The sequence below is a fragment of the Cheilinus undulatus genome, linkage group 19 (assembly GCF_018320785.1).
Source record: "Cheilinus undulatus linkage group 19, ASM1832078v1, whole genome shotgun sequence".
Classification (NCBI taxonomy): Eukaryota; Metazoa; Chordata; class Actinopteri; order Labriformes; family Labridae; genus Cheilinus; species Cheilinus undulatus.
In genome coordinates this window covers 7421026-7436493 of record NC_054883.1, presented here as the reverse complement: position 1 = coordinate 7436493, position 15468 = coordinate 7421026, and the positions used below count along the sequence as shown (strand labels likewise).

The following is a 15468-nucleotide window of genomic DNA, read 5'->3' as shown; positions in this document are numbered from 1 at the left end:
TTACCATTTAATTTCCTGATAGACAACAACAGTCATGTTCCTGCAGCCACAAAGACCAATTAATTTCCTGATAGACAACAACAGTCATGTTCCTGCAGCCACAAAGACCAATTAATTTCCTGATAGACAACAACAGTCATGTTCCTGCAGCCACAAAGACCAATTAACTGAGAAGCAGACCAATTTGAGCCACACATTAGCACTGTGTATTTTTCTCATCTCTTAATGAATCACAAACATCAGCCAAATACACACACGTGGGCTTCTTGTGCTCAGGTGTGCTTCTCATCACTAATTTCAGTTAACTTAATAAAGAGGAAACTGTAACGCAAATGCGTCATTGCAATCTTATTGTTCATAATAAAAAAGTAAAACCAGGAAAAGTAACCAAAATCAGAAATGCCTGTACCTGTTTTCTCATGTTTTATTCTGGTTAAGAGGCAATTGTTTATGCATTAATGTAGATACTGTTTACGTTTTTAGCCTCTTAATGTAGTTTAAGTACATATGCAAAGCATTCAATTTTTTTTTATTTTAATGTTAAATAGAAATCAGTCATCCCAGAAATCTTAACCTTTTTAGAATCATTTACTGGGCTTTTAAGCCTTTGTTATAATATTAGAGTGGACAGAGTTAAATAATGGAGAAGGAGAGTGGGGAATGACTTGTGGGGAAAAAAAGCCAGTAACAAGGACTACATCCTCTTTAATTTAAAATTGTATAGCCCCATTTTAGACCACATTATCTTATGACCAAACAGCATTTATAACTCATATAAAAGCTTTATAAGTTAAGCAACATTTTACTCATCATTCACTGAAGCTTTATGCATTATTTAAGAGATTTCCATCCTTTAAACCAACATTTGTCTCTTTATGTTACCACACTGGAGAACTTTTCCCTCATCATCTGCAGGTTAGCAAAGGAAAAAACATCTGAGCAAATAAGGTAAAACTAAATTTTCACACAATGTTAGCAGCAAACAAGAACTACTCCCTGGCAGTTAAATGACTGCAAGATAAACAATTGCCAGATGATACAGTACAGTGGTGGGTCAAGAGGAAAGGCTGGGGAGGTTTTGTGGTAGTGTGATTGTTAGAAATGTGCCAAATTTGGTGAAAAACACTTATGTATTTGCAAGATTGGAGGTCTCGGTGACCTTGACCTCGTTCCTCTAAAGTCTGGTTCATCCCTGAGTCAGAGAAAGAAAGCATTCTAGAGATACTCACAGGAAAAGCCTGCACAGACAGGAGACCTAAAAACATGATGCCTCTGGCCCTGGCTATCGCTGGAGCACAGACATAAAAATGCATTTTACACAGTAATGCCATACCCTATAAATGTTGGCAAAGACTATTTAAGAAATTTTCATGTTTTACTATCAGAATAATAAAAATAATTCTAAATAATTTATCACTGTGCTAACAACCAGCATTAGATTATTTTACATTTTTAAAACCACAGCTAACAAGTTGCTCCGTTCTTCATTATTATTATTTTTTCAATAATTCAGTGCTGTTGGTTGCCCTTTACATCTGTCAGTGGGGTTTACAAAATTGAAACCTATAAAAGTGCTGAAAGGATGCTGACTATCACCATTCAGTGTTAAATTCTTTGAAAAATACAGCAGTTTTTGTTCCTTTCCCTTAAAAGTGGTGTTTTTGGAGATAGGAGGATATGGCCCGACTGCAGCGAAGGGCTTAAAGCTTTTGTGAGAAACTTTCTTGCTGTGTTGGTTTTAGCACCCCCTGTGGAGAAAGTGGTAACACCTATAATATTTTACTGCATGTTTCCTATTTGGCCCTGTGATCAGTCCAGGGTGTACCCCACCTCTCGCCCAATGACAGCTGGGATAGGTTCCAGCCCCCCCACAACCCCCAACAGGATAAGCAGTATAGAAAATGGATGGATGTTTCCAATTTGTTTGAACAGAATTTTCAAAGAAAAAAAATTTTTTTTTTTTTAAAAGCTTATTTTGCTATTTCACAAATGTTAATTACCTCATCTGACACCCACCTGTTTTGTAGGTCATATAAAGCAGGGATTCCCAAACTTTTCAGCCAGTGACCCCCAAAATAACAGCACCAGAAACTGGGGACCCCCGCCATCCCTGAAGGGTTAAAGCATACTGTGTTGCAAAAAGCATGCAATTAATATTTAAGGGACCAAGTCTTACATGATTTTATCTTAAATTTAACTCATTTAAGGACATTTTTACAAAAAATGATAATATATGCCACATTAAATCATTTCAAACGCCTCTTTATTTTTGGAAGGCATCCTGTGCCCCCCATAGGGGCCCCCACCCCCATTATGGGAACCACTGATATAACGTACATCAGTATTCATTCAAGTCTGTTTCATTACAAGTTAAAAACTCCACGCAGGAGCTTTAACAGAGGCACCTGTAGGGATGCAACAGACACTATCATTGATAAGGCTATTAAGGTATTTTCTGAGTTAATTGATCACTTTTTGACCTTTAAAATGCAAAACAAAGTAAAACAAAATATTTAGCAGTGATTCTCAAGCCCTAAGCTGACATAGCCTATATCAGTGCAGTTTATTATACTCCATCTCCTGTAAAATTGATCATTTCTGACTGTTTTCTCAACACCTAACTCAGTTTATTTGTTGTCTTGACAAAGTGATGCTGCTTTCCTACAGCAACAAGTTAATTTCTCTGGAAAGTGTCAGAAATGAACTCGTTATCACGAGAAAATGAAGCAGAAAACAATTAAGAGTTGTATGGATGTATGTCCTTTTTGGGCTTCCATACGCAACCCGTTATGTCTTTATTTGACACCAAAACACGAATATTTAAATTAAACTGTCATAAAGAAGTTGAAACCAAAGGGAAAAACACTGAAATAGCTATCAGATGTAATTTAGTATTACTGTTTGTCCGTCATTTTCTTAAATTAATTGTATTGTTGTTTGACGTTGGTGCTGCTTTAACTGTTTTTATTTAGTGCAACATGGAGGCCTGACATACCAAAAAATAAAAACCTTTGTTCTTGCTTTTGCTGTCCGGATATTTTCAGCTCGTCTGCTAAACGGCGAATATCCTCTAGTCATCATTTTCACTCTTTTGTTAAACCCTCCACCGGACAGTTTGGCCCCCCTCCCCGTAAAAAACCCGCTCATGAGGATAATTTGATGACACTCCCTGCCACTGGTAATTTTTCATTATATCGACTCTCCAGCAGAGACCGCGCCTGCGCTCCTGCTCTCTTCCGAACAAGGCTTCACCAATCCTGGCTCTGGCTCCATCCCCGGCTCGGCGTCTCACAGGCCAGTGCTAATAAGTCGCCTAGCTGTCCGGTAATGGGGAAGTGAGAGGGAGCCGCCGCTGTCTGAAAAAGCCGAGAGGAAGTTGAGGAGTGACGGGAAGCTTGTGCGCCGCGCCGTGCCGGACACCTCCACGGAGACACCTCCTACAGTTGCTGTTGTTGAGTAGCCTAAAAAAGCGCAGAGTGATGGAGAGAAAGGTATGGATGCTTATGCTACCTTGTGTTACATTAGCACGTTTGTTTTATTCTACCTCACTTTGCCTCGTTTGAGTCTGCGCTGCTCTGGATCCGCATCCACCATTAAAACTATTCTTTATATATTTTCTTTATCCTGTAGGCGCGTTGCCAACCGGATTAGTGCGCACTGGAGTTTTTTCTTGTCTAGCTGTAATTTATTGTGCATGTTGAAAAAACCCATGAGGATTAATTTCCCCCCTGGTTGTGTATTTAGGTTTATTCCGGGGTGTACAGTCGCATGGTGCACAATGTATGAAAGATTATGGAGCATGGGGAGTGGGATGTGGTTGGGAATATTTAAGGGGACTGTAGCCTACAGTAGCTCCCTCTCTCTCTTTCTCAGTCTGTCTGCATCATCACACAGCACACTGTATAGTTGCAGCACCTCACCCCTCCACCTCCACCTCCCACCCCTCCCCGTTTTTTCCAGCCGACGCAGACACCAGCGCGGCTTGTTAACCTTGACTCGTGTGGGAAACAGACACTTGAAGAGTAATACGAGGAGGGGATGCACGGTGAAGCCCTGACGAGAGTGCATGCGGTCCATCCTCTTTACCTCTTTACGCATGCCTTTAACTCATCCCCCCCCGTCTCCCCCTCCTCCCCTCCCCTGCATCCCCCTCTTTGATTTAGGGCGCACACAACAGTGCCTCATGTAAGGGCTGTTAATGCCCCCATAGGTCTGTGTTTTTGGATCTAGCAGCAGGAAAAAAGTTTCAGTTTCACTCTCTAAATCTGCAGGCAGGCTGTGGGTGCACACAGCAGCAGGAGAGGAATTTGGGGTGTCCAGTGAGAGCCAAATCTACTTTTGCTGATCCAGAGGAAAATCAAATTTTTATATTCCAGCTGTAGCTCGCAGTAAATTCACCACTTTGAGTGTTTTCCAGAGCCTCTGAGTCCACAAAGAGAAACCACTAGACCCTACAGAATGAAGGGCTTAATAATTTTCAATACTTTTCTGATAGCCTGTTACGTGTTGTGAAATGATAAGCCCTCTAAAGCTTTAAAGAAGACCAAAAGCTGCAAAGGCAAGTTCAGTGTAGGCCTCGTAGAGGAATGAAGCCATCAAAAATTGCACCGACAACATTTCAGGCCAACATTTATGTAATTTAGACGGTGTGTTTACCAGCATTGTTTGGTGATTTAAATAAAGAAATAATCCAACTTTAGATTCCTATGGCTTATAATTTTGTCACTTTAGTACCAAAACAGGTCGGCCTAAAATTGTATTAACATTTAAAAGTCTGCCCATTAAAGAAATAATAGTAACATGGGGAAATACGCTGTATTTTGAGAGCATTTGCAACCTTTAAACAACATCAGACCAACAGCCAGTTATCCAGCTAGCTATGTCGAAAATACCTAGCTATCTCTGCTAGCAGTTAGCCAAATCTGACTTTATCTTGTTACTTTATTCTATAAAACAAAAAAGACACAAGATGTTACTAAGTAATAATGTGTGAAAAATAGTAAAATAACCCAGCATTCCCTGTGACTTGGGCTGCGGTTATCAGCTGCTTATGGACATTAGCTTAGTTAAGCTAACAAGTGTTAGCTAACTGTTTCTTGCCTGCAGACAAGAAAGCTAACCACCCTCACATACAACTCTTTGTTAAGCCTGTAAATGTAATAACTGCCCAAGAACGTAATACACCACAATCGCAAAACAGATCAACAGTTCCCACAAATGTAAGAGCAATGGCCTACTGCAAATGTGATAAAGTTCCTTGCCAACTTTTTACCGTTTGCATTTGCTGGGACACAATTATGGGAAGACAAAAATCTCTGGCTCTAAAATTTCAGGATTATTTTGTAATGCTAACATGGAAACTAAATGTTTGTAGTCTTTGTTGTCTGATGCTCAAGTCAAATCAACGTAATCTGTTGATTTTTTTGTTCGCCATGAAACAGGAAGTAGTTTTTTTTTCATTGTGTTTTGATACATTTTAATCCACTACGCTAAAATTCACGAGTCTACAAATGTTTGAAGACTGTGGACAAAAGACCATGGCAAACAAAAAATTACCATAACTTTGTTCTTGATTAGACTTGAGCTTAAGCTGACTTGAAGCCTTTGGCAGTTTTAAAAGGCTAATACAAACAATGACTGCAACTTTTATTTTTCATGTTTCATATTACATTTGTGGGAAATCAATGCAATTTTTAGTGACAGTGATTTTTACCTTCGCATAAACCGAATAAATCCCTGGAAATGTAATAATTCTTATGTTTGCAGTAGGTAATTGCTATTAAGGTTGTGTAAATTGATTTCATTTATAAGATTATTAAATTAAAAGATTCAGATTTGTAATATGTTTGTGGTTTATTACATTTGTGGGCAGTTATTACGATGGTAAAGGTTTCACTCGTAGCTAAAAATTTTATTTTACCATTCCTTAAAAAAACTTTACTGTTTTATATTACAGGCATTGAGGCTCTTACAAAAAATTAAAAGCCAAATAAAACCTAATTTAAGTCTTTATCAGTATTCTGTCAACATTTACAAATCCAGTCCTTAAAGAAATAACTCTAATATGATAAAATATGGTTATTTTTCTGAGGGTAGATTCAACTTATGCAAACTTTATAAACAACAATGAGACCTACAGCAGGCTAAAGCCTTCTGAAAACACCTAGCTATCAATGCTAACGACTAGCTAAATTTGATTTTAGCTCATAACTTCATTCAGAAAAATGAATGAGACACAAAAACATAACTGTAACTAAACCTTAAACAGAGATCCCGTGCGTACCTCAGATTGTCAGATGCTGATTGGTTTCTTGAGCAAAGTAAACAAAGAGAAATTATCCACCCCACACTAAAAATGACTTTACCCAGTCTTTTCTAGCCTAATGAGAGCCATTTTCAGTGTGCACTGGATTATTTCTCTTTGTTTTCAACACTGTAGCTATTTTATTATGTGTGACAAACACTTTAATAACCGAGCAGTCTAAGTGGCGAGGCTTGCAGTTTCTTGTAAACTCCTTCTAAGTTAAGCTAACAAGTTGTTAGCTGTTCACATTAAAGGTATGTCTACAAACAAGAGCGCTATCAACCCTCTTTTAATTTTCCTAGCTAATAATTTCGTTTATTTTTAGATGTAAAGAGTTCACGTTTTTATTTACAGGCACTGTAAAAAAAAATAAAAATTATCATATGTCTGTATCAACATTTTAAGATCTACCTATTACAGAAATAATAGTAATACAGAGAAATATAATATTTTGGAGAGTAGACACAATTTATGCAACCTTTATAAACAATATTTGACCTAATACTGATTAGCCAGCTAGCTATGCAGTCTGACTATTGAAAACACTTAGCTATCTGTGCTAATGGCTAGCTAAAGTTGTCTCTAGCTTATAACTTTATACTGTAAAATAAATAAGACACAAAAACAACACTGTGGCTGTTTAATTACATGTCACAAATACTAAAATAGCTCGGCAGTCTATGTTTGGTTGGCTTGCCATTTTCACCTGCTTGTAGACTCTGTGCAAAGTTTGCTAACAAGTTGCTAGCTGTTCACATTTAAAGGTAGCTTTACAGACAAGGGAGCTATCAACACTCTCATATAACTACCTGCTGAAAAGTTCTACTACATGTTAAGAGTTTACCTTTGGTAAACAGGCATTAAGGCTCTTCTTGAAGTTGAAAAAGCCAGCTATTAAATGTCTGTAGGGTTCTATAGTTAGCCACTTTTGAACTGAGCTCTTAGGAAAACAGGAAACAGCTTGTGGTATGCAGATAAGAGTGCTGTCAATCTTCTTCTCTTATAATGGCAAAGAAAGTTATATTTAGTATAACTCAATTTATCCAATAATTTTATTCAGAGATTAGTGGATTCTCCAAATGGGCTGTAACAGTCCCAAAAATAAAGCCAGTCATGAAACCAGTGTAGAAAGTACTGAATGAAGTCAGAGTGACATTTGCCATCTTTTAATGCCAATCTGGGGCAGCTTTCACAGGGAAAATGCTTCTTCAGATTAACTTTAGATCAACCTAGTAACAGACAAAGAGATGGAGCTGAGGCAGGATCATATCCTCCTTGAAACCCAAAAGGGCCAGTTATATAAACATTCACCCCCTGTACAGTGTGTGCCCATAAACTGTGAACTATTCAGACTAATTGTTCTTTGAATGATTCTTTGGTGACATTTAAGAAACTGCAGGTTTTTGCACTTTGTATTCACTTCAGTTTTCACCACTGAAGGTTGCTGCTAGCATGATGCCAGTGTTTTTATGCTAACAAGAAACCTGATAAACTATCTGAAAGGGTTCATAGTATGACAGAAAGTGAGAGCAAACTTGACAAAAGGGGGTTTCTTCTGTATTGTCATTATTTTAATGTAGAAGTGTGATATGCATGTTTGAAGTTCTGGTGGATGTTGTTACTTAGATTTATTGCAATGCTAAGTAGCTACTACCTGTAGCTTTGCGTTCACTATACCAACACTAAAGGGGTACCAATTTTCTCATCTATTTTGTGGAAAGTTTTGGAAAATGCATTACCCCAATTTGTTGACGTCCCCAGAAAATATGTCCAAAGTTTGGTATTAAAAACAAATGTACACTAAGCTGCTGGCTGCAAACTTTTTCTCTGCCTCAGAGACATGTCATTCTGCTGTTTGCGATGTCTGAAACTCTTTCTGTATTTCATTGATTGAAGTGCCTTTACCATTATATTTTGCACCCAACTCCAAAGTGAAAATTAATCACACTCTTCGGGTGCTTGAGATTGCCGAGAACTCTCAGACATGTTATATATTATGAGGCTTTTCCCTGTAAATTAACTGTAAATGTTTTCATTCTTGTGTCGCTGCACACTTTAAATGTTTCAGCCTCTTTCTCTCTGTAGCCTACTTTTCTGGCTCTTGTTCGTGTACAGAGCTGTTGAGTTATGGAGGCCTTGGTGACTCAGCTGCTTGCTAATTTCAAAGAGCACATCAAATGCAATTCAGTTTGATGATCTATATTAAAAAAAACAGACAGAGTGGAGTACGTAGACAAAAATATTACATAACCACATTTAATTCAGAAAATTGCTGCCTCTCAGGGCTTTTCCATAGATGTAGTCCTCTGAGAGGCCATTACTCTAATTTTTCCTGTCTTATGTGAGTTTTTCCAGAAATGGTATGCATTAGATTTCTATGCAGTGGTGCAGGGATATCTTATGTTTCTGGGTTTTAAAGGCTAGGTTTGCCATGATACAAGAAACTTAAGCCTCAGTATGAATCTAGTGACTCAAATGGTGTCTGTGCTGATACCACAGCAACAATGATAGAAGGTACCAAGCAACCTGTTTTTGGTCATTTATTGTTTTACTTTCAAAAATCGCAGCTAAACTCCAGTTGCTATGCAGTTGCTATGTTAAAAAAAAAAAAAACCACATATTCTCACTCTATTTATGTTAAATATGATGTCACATTGAGCATACAGTATACAATAATCCAATGTGTCTATATGCCTTTTAGGCACACATTGGATTACATTGGATTTACAAATATGTTATTTTTAGGGCTGTCCAAAGGTTAAGATTTTTAACTGTGATTAATCTCAGAATTTCTGTAGTCAGCTGCGATTAATCACAACATTATGACATTTTAAAATTTTATTTTTTTGCATTTGAACTGTTTTTGTCATTGTGGATTTTTATAGTCTTTAACTAAGGGTAATTGATTCCCTATACAGCAATAGACCTGCTTTCATAGATAGACTGAAGAATATGACATGCACTTAACCAGAGAAAAAAGGGTCTTGTTGTGGATTGAAAAGAAAACGAGGGGTCAATAAAAAGGTAAATGTTTGAAAACATAAGGTATAGATGACTTTTGTCCACTGAGCTGTCTGCGGTTTTGTTTGTTTGTTTGTTTGTTTGTTTTCAAATGAAATGAGACATCAAGTAGGGATGCACCAATTGCAATTTTCTGGCCGATCACCGATCACCGGTCTCTAGAAAGCCTGACCTGCCGATTCAGATTTTGGCCGATACTGATTTTTTAATAACTGACAGCATACACCTTCAATGTTCCAATCTTATTTTTATTGAATAACATTGAACAATACCCATGAAACAATACAAACTTGTTGTTTTAACTGCACATGAGGTAGTTCTCTTAAATATAAATAAAAAGTTTAAAGCATTCTGTTCAAACTACTAAATTATGTCAGTTCCTTTAGTCTTTCATTTTTCACATTTTAGTAGGTAGAGGCATATGAAACCGATCTTGTCCACCGATCTTATTTACATGGATCAGCCGACCGCTGATCTCCTAAAATTAAGGAAATCTGTGCCAATACCGAGTTTGGCCGATCGATCTGTGCACCCCTAACATTAAGTAGCAGTGATGGACTTATTTGACATCACTGTGGCTGCGAGGAGACTGCTTAACCAAGTATGCTGTAAGAGACAATACAGCATGAGTGTAATTGCAATGAAAAGAATGCGGTGCACTAATAGTGGATCTTAATTTATCACAACTAAGGCAATCACTCTTGACAGCCCTAGTTAAGTTACACTATTATATTAGGTTGTTACATGACTTTTTTGAGCTGTGTTACATTACGTCAGGTTACATAGTTTCATTAAGTTGTTCTGTAACATTACGTTACATTGTTATGTTGTTATGTTACGTTATGTCATGTTGTTGTTACATTGTTGTCACAATTGTTATGTTGCGTTACGTTGTTGCATTACGTTGTTGCATTTTGTTGCAGCGTTACGTTGTTGCGTTACGCTGTTGCATTACGCTGTTGTGTTACGTTGTTGCGTTACGCTGTTGTGTTACATTGTTGTGTTCGGTTGTTGCATTATGTTGTTGTGTGATGTTGTTAAATTATCTTGTTACATAAAATTATGTCAGGCTGTTACATTGTTACGTTATGTAGTTGCAATAGGTTTTACATAGCATTACACAGGGTTATTTCACATCATTTCACCACGTGCAGGAGCATAGCACAGTAGTAGTTAGTGTCATCATTGAATCAAAAGTGACAAAATGGATCGCTTAACAGACTAAAATTTGTATCAAATAGAGTAAAATAAATACTGGGGGGGCCCTGCTTCCCCCATAAAAATGTTCAAATGGTATAATCCAGGACTGTGAAATAATGCAAGTAAATTTAGTTTAACTATAGTGAAAATATTGCTCATAAATGTGGAAATTATGCTTCAAAAATACATTAAAATGCATATATATATTTGTAAAAAATGGTATAACATTTGTTGCTAGGCTAGCCAGTTAAGGTGGGGCCTGTGTAATATTCTTTCTGGGTGCCCAAAATCCCAAAACTTTAATTTTATTTCAGTTCTTTGACAATAAAAATGCAAAGCATTACTCTCTTATTTTCCTTACAAATGTAAGTGAATCAGTAAAGTGTCTCTAAATTTCAAATCTGGTAATTTAATGTTGCAAAAAAAACTCTTTGGACTATTTTAACACTGTTTAAATGGCACCTGTTGCCAAATGGGATCTAACAGTACATTCATGATATGACTTTATCATGAACTTTATCACTAAATTACTTTTCCTGTACTTGTTTAATTTTTAATTCTATTGCGAGGTATTACTACATCCTGATTTTCCAACATATTTGTGCTGTTTTATAAATGCTATCTTTTCACTTGTGGCTGCATTTGGTCAGGTATATGACTAAAGATCTGTATCTTTTAAAAATGTGTTACTGTTGAGATCATTAAAACAGTGGTGGTTATACTATTTTAAAACACATAGTATCAAAAAAGTGCCATATTGACAGGCAGAGTGCTTGTGCTGCTCTGACTGATTTCCTTGAATTCTTCCCTCTACATTCTAAGATGATTTTCTAGCAATGGCTGATCTTTGCTGGTGGTACAGGCAAGTTTGAGCATGAAAAACAACTAAAATAGCTAAATTTCAAACTGCAGTCTTCCCTGACCCAGCCGCTGGCACAGATCCTCCCTCAGTATAAAAGACAAGGGAACAGTCCCATTAGTATGCAAGGTGCCGTCATGGCTCCTGAGGTCTGATAGAGGATCAGAGGATCAGCTCCTTTTACAGTCGGCTGAATCTTGACCTTACTTTTTAAGGAAAGCTGCAGAGGAACCCCCCTTCTCCTCAAACACACAGCCTCTTAAACACACCTCGCTCACTCTGTGCAGTCATGTTTGAAATCTAGTTTTGATGACTCATCAGGGTCAATCAATGTTTCACTGAGTGCAGTTTTTGTGGGGGGTTTTTTCCATCAGTAGTGCGATTGATTTGAACAAACTGGAAGCCGCACACATTCGGCTTTGTTTCCTCGATATCAGGTCACCCAATTAAATGTTCCCTGGCTTTGTGTTTTGTGTTTTTGTGGGATAAATGGACAATGGAGCACTTCCCTTTTTTTGGCGAGGGAAGAATGTGCTGGCTCCATGGCGGAAACGAATGAACTGACAAGGAAACTGATAAAATAATTCATTCTGATTTCAGTAAGCTTAATTAAATGATGTTTACATGAAAAACTAATAGTATTTCTTGTAAGCGAGCTCGTGGAAATGTCTGGTTCCTGCTTATAAATATAAATCCTTTAAGACTGATACTTGTCACGAGTTCATGCAGATAGGAAGTGCAATGAAATGACTGTGGCACTAAGCCAGAATACTCAACTATAACTCTAAAGTTTGCTCCTTTTAAAAAAAAAATGATGTTAAATTTCATATTTTTGAGTAGGAATGTAACTGTGTCTCATTATAGATGTAAAAATGTAAAATATGCACAATTTCTGGCTAAATAGAAAATATATTGTAATGCTCTTTCTAAGAATTATACCAATACTTTTTTTTTTTTGCTTTTTTGCTTTTTTGCCATTGTATTGATCGTATCCTATCCTACTGTATTGATCGGATCCTATCCTATCCTATCCCATTGTATTGATCGGATCCTATCCTATTGTATTGATCGTATCGTATCCTATTGTATTGATCGTATCGTATCCTATTATATTGATCGTATCCTATCCTATTGTATTGATCATATCCTATCCTATTGTATTGATCATATCCTATCCTACTGTATTAATCGTATCAACACTGGTAACATATATCAAAATGTTCTACTGTATGAAACCGTATTAATACTCCTATTATGCCATGTCATAATTTATCCTATCATATTGATTAGGGATGGGATCAAAATCTGGGTACATAGGAAACCTAGGGGAAACATCAAAGCACATCAGCATTGTTCATCAATTTTAAACCAAAACGTGGTACTTTCACCTGTCAGCTTGAAGAGAAAAAGACTCAGCTGTACTGGGACTAGCATATCTCCCAGCACCATTTCCAGCTGCTACAGGACAGTTATCCTCCCTGTCTGCTCTGATCACCGCTACAAACTTTTTTAGCAAGTCCTGTTCGTCAAAAATATTACTCCAATGTTGAAACTTTCTTTGAAATCCACTGAAAAAGTTAATTAGCAGACTTAACAGATGGACAGATGGTTATATTATGATGTGTTCAAGGTCAGTTCAGTAAAAATGACTATCATGCAAATGTAAGTAAAATGTTATGTGTTCAAATGTAGCAAAAAAGTTAAAATTCTGTTTTTGACCCAAAACATAAATAAATGTAGTTGTGAAGATGAGGAATTTGTCAATCCAGCAATATTAAAAAGGTATAACAGACATCATCATGACCTTTTCAACTTTTATACTCAGGCTCTACTCAGCATATCCCATAAATGTGTTTTTGTATTTCCACCAAACAATAGTAAAGGAATAAAATTAGCACTGACAAGGACTCAGACTTTGAGCTCTGCTCCTTGTATCCAAAGAGGGGCTGAGGCCCCACAGGACCCACACAGATAAAAGTGAAAATTTACAGCAATTTGAATCACTTTTATTGTAAAATTTAAAAAAGCCCTACATACAAGTGTCAGTAACAAAATACTGCTGTATGAGCTATTCCTCAGTGTTTTATCAGGATTTTAGTTAACATGAGTAAATCTGTTTTTTTAACAGCTTTGAGGAGGAAGGGCCTAATGCCCTCTCTAAAATCTGTGGCGCCCTCCCCCTGGGTCAAATTGAAATTGTGTTATCAATAAAAATGAATGAGCTTCATCCCTGTTATTAATACTGATATCGTATTGTGCTGTATCGCATAGTATTGTATCACATAATATGGCAGTGATCATCAGCTGGTGGCCTTGGGGCCACATCAGGCCCCCCACATCCTCCCATCTGGCCCTAAGAGCATCACCAAATTCAGAACATGTGCAGAGGAAAATATATATTGTAATTTTTTTTTTTTTAAATAAGTCCAAAAAACAACTTACATTGAAACAGTTTCATTAAGAATGACTTTTTTTCATTCTTTTTTTTCCCAGAAAACCACCTGTCAGCTGTTACTAGCAAAGAGGATGCATGTAAAACACAAATTTATCAGTCCTTTCCTGATAAAACTGCAATTTTTAAGTCAATTTTTGGCTTCAGGAATATTCAGCAGAAATATCTCAATCGCCCCCTTGTGGCTGGATGTGATAAACAGGACTGATCTCACTGTAAGAGCCTAACAATTGCATATATATTAGAAAGAAAATTAAAATATTTAAAAAAAAAAATATGTTAAGGAGAACCTTTAAAAAATGTCTTTAGTTCTTTTAAGAGATCACCCTCAAAAGTGCCTGTATAGGAAAAAGCTGGCCCTTGTCCAAATATAGACCCCTGTCATATGGTATCGTATAATATGGTATCATATCGTATTGTATTGTATCCTGTTGTATCATGTCGTATCTTATTTTATTGTATCAGCACTTGTTTTGTGTAGTGCTGTATAATATATTTACAAGTGTTGTATTGCATCAATATAAGATTGTATCAAAGCATGTTAATGCTTGGATCATATCACATCATATAAACAATGCATCACATAAATATTTATATAGTTACAAATCATTTCATTAGTCATGTCATATTATGTTGGATCCTGTTATCGTTTTTTTCCTGTGGATCCTGTGTTATTGATCGTATGTATCAAACCGGAGCCGATATAAGCATTTTTTATTGATTGGAGATTGGCAATTTGATCTGATCAGCCTAGCCGATCATATATGTCAGCTGTCATGAACGGAGCACAATTAGCGACAGGCCGTAAACGCACCAGTAACACAACAAAGCAGCAGCAGCAACATTAGCTTTCCTGTGTTTAAAAGGTCAGCGGTGTAAAAACAGTCCAGTGGCCTCTTGCAGCATCTGTAACACGGCCGTTTCACAAGGTGGTAGCAGCGGAGCAGCGTTTAACTCTATAAATTTGATCCGTCATCTTCAAACTTAACATGCAGCAGAATACGGTGACTTCACTATAGCAACAGGCAGCTTCACTAAAGCAACAAACTCTGGACTTTTAGAGGAATGACAGGTACCCTCAAGGGAGCAATAAGGCAATAAAGGTAACAGAAAAAGTGGTCGAATTCATCGCTTTGGACAACCAGCCCATCTCCGTGGTGGAGAATTTGGGTTTACGTCATCTTCTTGAGCTTTTGGACCCACGCTATGCCCTGCCGTCTCAACATTACTTTACTGACACTGCCTTGCTATTGCTTTATTTCAGTTAGTTTTGTAAACAAAAACAACTGAAACTCTAATCTAGATAATTATGAGTATCAGATCGAGACTTGGTATCGGTAGATATTCAAAGTTAAAAAATCAGATCAGGATCAGAGGCTAAATGCTGATAGGACAACCCTATATCAAGCTGTATCAGTACTCCTGTTATATCATATCCTATTGTTTTAGTAGTGGGGTTTTATGGCCTTGTGTTTTATCTTATTGTTTTTCTTTTTTGGTCATAAAAAGTTGTGTCCTATACTACTGTAGTTCAATTTCAGAGTTTTGTTATATCCATATTTTTTAATTTTGGACAATTTAAAGGACCAACAAGCAATTCCAAACATTTTTAGCTCTTTTGTCACCAACATA

The 15468-nt window shown here is 37.0% G+C and overlaps 1 protein-coding gene across 1 annotated transcript in view; it reads left to right on the top strand.

Annotated features, from left to right (window-relative positions):
- The first annotated feature begins 3274 nt into the window (after positions 1 to 3274).
- Positions 3275 to 15468, top strand: part of smarcd3b (SWI/SNF related, matrix associated, actin dependent regulator of chromatin, subfamily d, member 3b) — an 89625-nt gene continuing 77431 nt past the window's right edge. The window contains exon 1 of the mRNA XM_041814231.1: positions 3275 to 3491. Within this exon, the coding sequence (XP_041670165.1) occupies positions 3480 to 3491 (12 nt within the window). The 5' untranslated portion in view covers positions 3275 to 3479. The remainder of the gene's footprint in view (positions 3492 to 15468) is intronic.